At 45.8% G+C, this 9092-nt stretch overlaps 1 protein-coding gene across 2 annotated transcripts in view; it reads left to right on the plus strand.

Annotated features, from left to right (window-relative positions):
- Nucleotides 1-9092, plus strand: part of HEG1 (heart development protein with EGF like domains 1) — a 39493-nt gene extending 30401 nt beyond the window's left edge. The window contains exons 17-21 of one of the 2 annotated variants that reach the window (XM_082763313.1): nucleotides 4181-4223; nucleotides 4334-4371; nucleotides 5001-5088; nucleotides 6425-6599; nucleotides 7937-9092. In XM_082763313.1, the coding sequence (XP_082619439.1) occupies nucleotides 4181-4223; nucleotides 4334-4371; nucleotides 5001-5088; nucleotides 6425-6599; nucleotides 7937-8086 (494 nt within the window). In that variant the 3' untranslated portion in view covers nucleotides 8087-9092. The remainder of the gene's footprint in view (nucleotides 1-4180; nucleotides 4224-4333; nucleotides 4372-5000; nucleotides 5089-6424; nucleotides 6600-7936) is intronic. The other variant, XM_082763314.1, reaches the window with a different exon arrangement.

Genomic DNA, 9092 nt, shown 5'->3' on the forward strand with positions numbered 1-9092 from the left:
CCCCAGCTAAAAGAGTCGTGCATGTGTGTGTTTGCCTTATGCATCACTGTGTGTGCAAGAAGCATGATCTTATGAATAAATATTAGCAGCTCAAGTTTCTTTTTGTTAGTTAGGGGACTTTTCAGCAGACATTGGAGATACTGTCTCTCTCTAGGAATAATATTATCTCTTTCTGGAGCATGCTGCGAGTCACAACGATTGAGAAGAGAGAGAAGGGGGCCTGATTGCTTTGGGCTTCAGTTCAGTGGCACAGAGCAGAGATGTAGTGCAGCTCTGCCTGTTTTGATTTTGTCTGAACTCTCGGCGAACTGGAGATAATTGCTTTAAACTCACAAGCTTATATCAATACATCATCACTATTTTTTAAATAAGCAACTATCTGAAAATGATTATGAATTTATTTTTCAACGGGGTTCTTAATAGAAATTTTAAGCTTCAGGGTTATATTATTTTTTAGCTACTCCTCAGATCATGAAATTTCTTTTGCTACATCTTAAACAAGGTCTTTGTCCTTGTGCCAGCAGTCAGAGTGACTTTTGTAGGATCAGAATGTCCACTCCCTACTTGCAGCAGTTTTCATAGGTCCTAAGAAGAATTCAGTTTTCTGATTCAGTTTGAGTGTTCAGAAATTCAGTTTTCTGATGATATATCAATAATAATTTTAATAATGGTTATATGTTGTTTCTGGCAGTGTCAGCTGGGTTACTGTTGAAGTAGGAGATGCTTTGTCAGTTCCAAATCTGATGAGTGAGAGAAATGTGTCTGGAAATAATGCATGTGCTGCAGGGTCGGGCTGGGCCCCTCTGAGATGGGCATCCCTGGCTGCTGGGTTGTGGTCCTGCCTCTCCGCTGTGCTGTGGCTACAGGCAAAACCTTTCTCCTTTGTATTTCCCTCCCATCAACTTGTATTTTGGGGAGGATTTTTTATTAGGAAATACTGACTGCCTCCACCTTGACAGGCAGAGAGGGGCTCATGCAGTGAGTGGGGAGCTGAGAAGACTCCTGGGAGGATATTGCCCAACTCTTTCCCCACCACCTGTGGAGGGAACCATCCATTTGTTTTGGACGTGACCCGTGCCAAATAGTTGTGTAAAGATAAATACCTAAAAGGCTGCAAGGCACTTGGATGTGATGGTTATGGAGTGCTATGTGATGTAACGTCTTGTAGAGACGGAGATGTGATCAGTCCCTACCCACTGGTCTTATTTGCTGTGCAAAATATGAAAGACCAACCCCCACACTGTGAGGTTTCGATTTCCCATCTTCAGCTCTCTGCTGGCACTAGGAAACATCTTACTGACCAGCTTGGGGGACAGGAATGGTGAGGGGTTGAGGCCAGGTGAGCCTGGGGATGGCGGTGAGGGGTTGCTGCTGAGCGCACGGTGCAGTGCTCCAGCGATGTACCGGGCTGTCGGCATCACTGTCCCCACTGGGTAAGCCAGGCCATCACAATTTTAAAAGTCTTTTTCAAATACCATGCTATGGCCCTTATTTGAAATTTAGGGCTATTCTCTCCCATCAATACAGCAAGTGATATGCCAGGCTCTTTTAAAATCCTTGCCCTCTTAGTGACTAAACAGGAACTGCGGCCTCCCAAGCATCCGACCCGCATTGTGGATCATGCAGAGGTGGAGTGCTAACTCCCATTATGTCCTTGCAAAGAGGGAAACAGCCATTGTGCTGCCCCATCTGGCCTCCCCATGGGAGGTTTAGGTTTGTTCTTCCCTGCCTGGCTCTGTCTGTCACCTGGGGCACGCCTGGAAAGTGTCCCCTGGAGCTGGGAAGGGTCCCTCTGAGCCAGGGCAGTTTGATGTTTGGGCTGAGGTACCGTGCGGTGTGCATTCAGTCATCTCGGGGTTCTTGCTGGTTTCAACCTTCCTGGTGTCTTCAGGGCTGCTCTAGAAAGAGGTCAACAGCCCCACTGTGCCAGCTTTTCTGAGGCGTGCAACTTGGGAGAAAAAGGGAGAGTCAGGAGAGGCAAGGACATAAACTCTGAGCATTAAAGCTCTGCATTGCTCTAAGTAAAGTAAGACACCAAGACACCCCTTCAGGACCTTGCTTTTCTTCTTTCCAGCCCATGTGGAGCTCCCGGGCTGGCAGCCGTGTGCCAGTGGGTCCCCAGGGCTGCTCCTGCCGAAAGGGGGCTGCAGTGCTGAGGCTGCTCGGGATGTGTATGCCTGCGTGGCTGGGTACAGCTCCTGCACCTCTTGGATGGAGCAACCCTCTTGGGATGTAGCAAACAGCATTTCTACATGACCACAAGCATCTGAGACAAGAGTGCCAGGCATGCTGCGGGTCACATCTCCTGAAAAGCCAGGACTGGGACAGAGCTGCAGAGGGGGCCTGGCAAGCAAAGAGGAGTCCCAAGCTCTGGCTCAGGATAATGCCATGCCTGGTGCATTTAGGGGCATGAGCAGGCAGAAGAAGGGATGTTTTGTTATCCCTGTGCTTGCAACATCCAGTTCTGGGAACCGGAACTCAAAAGGGTCAGAGAGAGAATGGGATTGTTCAGAGCAAAGCTGCAAGAGCCAGGGAAGCTCAAAAATCTCGGAGCACTTGGCTTTACAAGAGGCAAAGGAGTGATCTGATGGCGAGGGGAAGAAATGGGATAATATAACCTTTTCCAGCCTACTGAGAAAACATCCAAAGACTGGAATTTGACACAGGGATAATGCAGAACAGAAAGAAGGTGAATGTTTTTTGTGGCTGGGGAAATTAACTTTATGAGCATCTGACCCAGGGTTGTGGTTGATTGTCCGTTGCTGGAAATATTAAAATCAGGCTTGGATGATTCTGTAAAATGTAGTTCCAGTTCAACTATTTGATTTGAAACTGGAACTGAATTTAGGGAAGTTCTATGACCTGCATTATGAGAGAGAGGTCATGGTCACATTGCTCCCAGCTGGCACTGATACCCCTTGTTATTGGTGCTGCGAGAGCCATGAGCTTCTGTGTCCAGCTAGAAAACTAGGGGTCCCTCTTGGTTTATTATGGTATTGCCAGCCCATCATAATAAGCTGCACATTTGCCCTCCTTTCCTCCTCCCTCCCCTCCTGTGCTAGGTGCTTCTGAAAACATGTGGGCTCCAGCTGTGCGGGGGGAATGGCATCTCCCGTGCTGTGCTGGGAGGACGCGAGCACTTGGCCACGCTCCTGCAGCTCTGTGGGGCAGCCCCCTGCACCCCGAGGGATTTCCCTGAGCTTGGTGGGGGTTAGAGAGCCCCCATGTTTGCAGCCACACCTTATCCCTGCAGCTAGAGGTCAAGGAAGAGGGAGGAGGGCTCAAGAGCTGCTGCATTGCTGTTTTTAAGCATACGGTGTCAGGAAAACAATCCACGAGCAATGCCTACAGAGGGACTAGTGCGTGAAAAAGTGCTGGTCTAGGCAGTAACCCAAAACTTGTAGTTGTGTGCCCAGTGGGTCACCACCTTTGCTGTTCATCAGAAGCATAATACAATTTTCTCAGGTCATTCAGATGATGAGAGAGCTGTCCATTAAGCACATCAGTATGGCTTCAGGGTTGTTTTTTATCCAAGATTTTATATGTAGCAGTTTCTGGGTTATGTATACCTACTCCAAAATTTAATTTATATTCAATACAACTATACTATCGTGAAATATGACATTTCAAACTTTGATTTAGCTCCAGCTTTAAGAGAAAAAAAAAAGTGGCATTCTTAATGAGGTAAAACATAACATCTCACTTTGGGTTAACCGCAGCTCTGTTTGGATAACATTTTCTGGCAGTATTAACATTTAAAAACAACGAATAACGTGCATCATTGCTAAAGTAGCACAACTTAAGTGAGGTTTCAAAATGAAAGCTGGTGACACTTGCAGATTTTGTACTCTGATATTTTGTGGGAACAATACAAGCGTGCGGTGAGTTTCCATTTGGGCAAGGAGGGATTGTGTCAGGAATTGTTTTACCAGCTGCCCACCCTATGGCAGGTTCCAGGTTAGTTCTTGGGAAACTGAAACGGCCCTGTCAAAGCTAGTGGGAGGTGAGTTTGAGTTCACAGCATTTTGTTTAAAACAGAGGAGACGGAGCGGGAGGTGGTCCTGCTTCTGTTGGTCCCGAGGCTGGCTGGGGAGCAGCTGCCGAGGGAGGTGGCAATGCTGAATGCCTCCTGTGCACCACTGTGGGGTGCTCATGGCCCTTCTCTCTTGTCTGCTTGTAGCCTGTGAAGATGGATATAAGCTGGAAAACGAGACCTGTGTGAGGTATGGTGACTGCTCTGCCCCCTCCTACCCCACCATCCTTCTTAGTCCTGCTTTCGTGACCTGTTGGCATAACCAAGCTACTGAAACTCTCTCTTGTTTTCTGTTATCAGCTGTCCCTTTGGCTTAGGCGGGTTCAACTGTGGAAACCGTAAGTACAGAGTTTCGTTTCGTTTCATTCATTTTGTTTCGTTTCATTTCGTTTCATTTCATTTCACTTCATTTCATTTCCACTGTGTCAGAAGTGGGAAATTTTGAAGAAGTAATTGCAAATAACTGTGTCTAAAACTCAGTAGGTGTAGACTACTCTCATCAGGGTTTTCTGTTTCCTCAATGTCTGTCAAAAATTATTTTGTCTGCCAAAATATTTCTTTGACAGAAATTATTTCTGTGACAGAGTTGAGTTAATATTATCTGCTAACAAGATCAGTATTTTCCTTGGAGATCTTTCTCTGGATACTCTGTCATGACAGCACATATAGCATGCACTCTTGAAGCAAGATATTTGGAGGTGAATCAATGAAAGATCAATTGAGTTACTGAGATTTATCAGTAAGGGGAATCATTCCCCTCAGCACACAGGAGCTTCTCCTTTCCTCAGCTAGAGATCCCCAGCTCCATCTATTTCACTTGAAAAAATGCAGTAATATTGTTTATAGAAGGAGGGAAGGCAGGAAGCAAACAGTTAATCCCCTTGTGTGAGGACTGTGGAGATGTTTACATGAATACTTATGACCGCATTGCTGTTTCTAAGTGAGAATATGTCTTTCTTGTCCCTAGCATATCAGCTCATCACTGTGGTGATTGCGGCTGCAGGAGGGGGACTTCTGCTTATCATGGGCATAGCGCTGATTGTCACCTGCTGTCGGTAGGTATCGCTGCCAGTCCCACTTACACTGTGCTTAGTACTCCATGTAGGAGCCCTGAAGGATACAAAAAACACAGCTAAGCAAGCAGTTTAAGCAGAGGTATTTAAGTATTACCTTGTGCTTTCATTTGGGACATGCCTCTTTTTTTTTTTTTCCAGCAGTCAGGTTAATAAATTCAACTAGGTGTCTCTTAATTGCCTGGCAATTGTGTCCTGTATGGATGGAGAGGCAAAGGAGTCCTTCCCACTCAGAGCCACAGGGCACCAGGCAGTAGCCTCCAAAAATGCAAGCTAAGTAGAAGAGAAAAGTTTAGGCAACAGGAAGGGCTTCTGGGACATTGCTCAAGAGGTGTGGGAATGCGTTCAATGCTCTTTTCCTCCAAGCACAAGCCCTGCATGTGCTCTCACTGTGTCTTTCCCTCTCAGACACACACATGTGCACATGTAGTTCCCATACCAGCAGATAGCTTCGGAGTAGAGGCAAGATGTGCTGCTGAGGTAGCTGTGCTTCATGATTTACATACCACAAGAAAGGGCTGCCTTGCAGTAACACCCTCTGCCCCCCATTCCAGCCCCCAAATCTGGGATTTCAAAGCTCTCTGACAAAAGTCAGCAGCTGGATTTCTCAGTAGCAGCAAGGTCCAGCTGGGAGGTGAGATGGTCACTCCACGTCCCTGTCTGCGGGGACAGACCAGTCTTCTCATCAGTCCTGGCCTTTTGCAGGCTATGTGCTTTCCTGGAGGGTATTCTGCTCTGGACTGGGACTGTCACCAAAATCCGCTCCTACAACATGGCAGTGATGTAGGGGTGTTTGGTGGTGTTCAGACTGGCAGCTTGCCAGCCTTTTTTCTCCGGAATTAAGGTGGTGCCTGGAAGTGCTACAGTTCAGCATTTGGAGACTTGAATAGCATGGGGGCTTCCATGCATTTTTCATTCTTCCTAGGCTTTTTCACTGACTCTAGTGAACATGCACATTTTCAAGAGACAAGGGGCATACATTGAAACAGGAGAGGTTTAAACTGAATATAAGGAAAAACTCTTTCACCAAGAGGACAGCAAGGCAGTGGAACAAGCTGCTCAGAGATGTTATGCCATCTCTGTCCTCAGAGATTTCAAATCCCACCAGACAGTGCTCTGTATGGCACGATCATATGGCTCCTATCTGTGCCTTAGAGCAGGAGGTGGATTGTAGCCCTTCTGGGGTCTCACCTGGTTATCTTTGTTCCTGGTGAAAGTTTGCAACATGTGGTAAGTCTCCTGAGATCATGTCAGAAATGCACATAATATATGAGGATAAGTTACATCTTTTCGCTTTCCTTCATTCTTTTCTAAACAGAAAGAATAAAAATGACATAAGTAAACTCATTTTCAAGAGTGGGGATTTCCAGATGTCACCATATGCTGAATATCCAAAGAACCCCCGAGCACAAGAGTGGGGCAGAGAGACCATCGAGATGCAGGAGAACGGAAGCACCAAGAACCTATTGCAGATGACAGATGTGTATTACTCGGTATCTATCCATAGCTTAACTATTAACCCTTTGTACCTGATACAGCAAAGATACATTCCTTTATTTTGGGAATCACAGATCCCTTTCCTGCAAAACAAAAAAGCTAAGCAAATGGCTTCCATAGACAGCAAGGCACTGGGAGTTTGGTGGACTCCAGCTATTACTTGTGTGTTGAATACCACAAGGAGCTGTCATTAGGAAGAGTGCTAGGGAAATGTCTAGGAACATTTTGGTAGATGCCTAAAAAGCCCTATCGTAGAGTAGAGAAGGAGAGTTGAAGGTTTGGGGCAGTCTTGTAGGAATCTCTGTGGGCAGTTTTCTCCCTTTCACTCTCACTGATGATGCTGGAAGGTTGAGACCTCTCCCTGGGGGTTCTTCACCCCCAAATGGGAAGATGATGGTCACTGAGGACCCCTCTTTTCTTCCACTCCTCCCCTCTCCAAGGTATAGGCCCCTTTCTGAAGCCAAAAGGATGCATAAGAAGCATCCCTCCAGCTCTGTGAGAACACGCATCAGGAAGGAGGTGGTGAAGGAGTAATGGGCTGTGTAGGGCAGAGGAAGGGTCAAAATACCTGTCGTAATGGATACTGTAATACCTGCATGGTTGGTACCAGCTGCTAATGTCTATATCCAGAGCTGTTGTGTTGGTATATCATTTTTCACTATCCCACATCAATATACCGGATGCACTCGAATCTGTGTGGGGTTACTCACGTTGCTGAAGGTTGCAGGATTTCATCCAAATCACACTTTGTAGATTCCTGCTTTCCAGAGAAGAGAATGGTGGGCAATACTTTTTTTTTTTTTTTTCTGGCTTGTATTTTAGGTTTTCCCAAAGCAATTTTACTGGGTTACACAGCATCACAGCATGAAGGGAAATGAGAAAAAAAGTCCTTTCAGATAATACTGAGAAGGAAACAAACTTGGCTTTTCTAGAAACGTTTCCTTTAAAGATGACTCTGGGACAATATCCTGAATTAAGGAGTGTTATTTCAGTGCCCGAGATCATCAGCACAATTCACTTGGATTAAAAATTAACTGTGTACTTAGACTGCACTTGGAGTCAGGTAAATTTCCAGCCAGGTAAACTTCAAGTCTTCTAATTGGCAAGACATCAAAACTCAGTTGCATGAGAATACTGCCCTCCAGAAAATGCATAACTCTCGCAGTGAAAATCATTCTAAGTTACAGAGATAACTAGTGATCATATTATTATTCCTTGTAGCTACTGAAATAACTGCTGGGAAAGGTGGTAAGGATGTGTTGGAAAGAGGATTTGACTATAAGAATAAGACCCTTTTAAAATGTTATTTATCTATTTATTTTTGCTAATACAGCCAACTGGACTGAGAAATCCTGAACTGGAAAGGAATGGACTTTATCCTCCCTACACTGGTTTGCCTGGATCTCGACATTCATGCATCTATCCTGGACAATACAATCCATCCTTCATTAGTGATGAAACCAGAAGAAGAGACTATTTTTAGCAGGACAGAGAGGGAGTGGAAGACTGACGCAAATTGGCCCTTGATCCCCAGGTACAATGTGTCTCCTGGCAGTTCAGCCCGCACCAATCTTACTCTTCCCATATAACAGGATGATCTTTGAACTCCATGCCAAGCATTGCTGCCCCGAGGAATGGTTACACTTGCTGAGCAGCAGCGAAGAGGAGGAGGAGGGAATGGCTCAATGTGCACATCAGTAAAAGACCCAAGTGGAAGCTAGTGCGTGTACTCCGGTTTTGTTCTGTGCTGTTTCTTCACCCTTCACGCTACACGGCAAGCATCGATAAGTACAGGCAGATGAACAGTTCCCAGCACCCAGTGAATACCACTAGGGAGTGTTTTGTTTACAGATCTTGTTCACTGTTGACTGTGCTTGTCTTCTTGGCTAACCTTCATGCAAAGATTCACTGTGTGACTGGTTTTGGTAGGACAAGTTTGTCCACCCCCATTTCCCCTTGCTGCATTGCTTTTTGCATCGTATGTGACAGGAAATTGGCTTGTCCTCTGGCCTTGATCTCCATACTGGTAGAAGTTCTCCAAATGGCCGGGCCCTTACTGAAGGCTGGTGCCTGGCAGTATTGGCTGAATTCATGGGTTGATTGTCTCCAAGGAGTAAGGGAAAGTTAGTCATACCACTGCAGTTCAAACTGAAAACAGGCACAGTTGATTGTGTAGCTCTGAAAACTTACATATATAGGGAAGAGTTGGTGTATGTTGTCGTTTTGTCAGCCAGCGTGGTTCAGAAGTGATGACACTACACAACATCATGGTGCTTCTGTGTAGGACCTTATGAGGCTGTTTATTTGCAGGGATTTAAAGGCTTATAAAAACAGCTATGAAATGTAAAATTTTATCACTTCGTTGCTCATAAGGAAGAAAAACATGATCTGGGAATTCACCGTGCCTCTTATGTGGAACTCAAGGAAGGAGCAGTAAGGCTATGTCTCTGGCTGGGTAGGCAGCACGTGAGTGCTGGGCACTGTGGGTG

Source organism: Aythya marila (assembly GCF_965140915.1).
Source record: "Aythya marila genome assembly, chromosome: 6".
NCBI lineage: Eukaryota > Metazoa > Chordata > Aves > Anseriformes > Anatidae > Aythya > Aythya marila.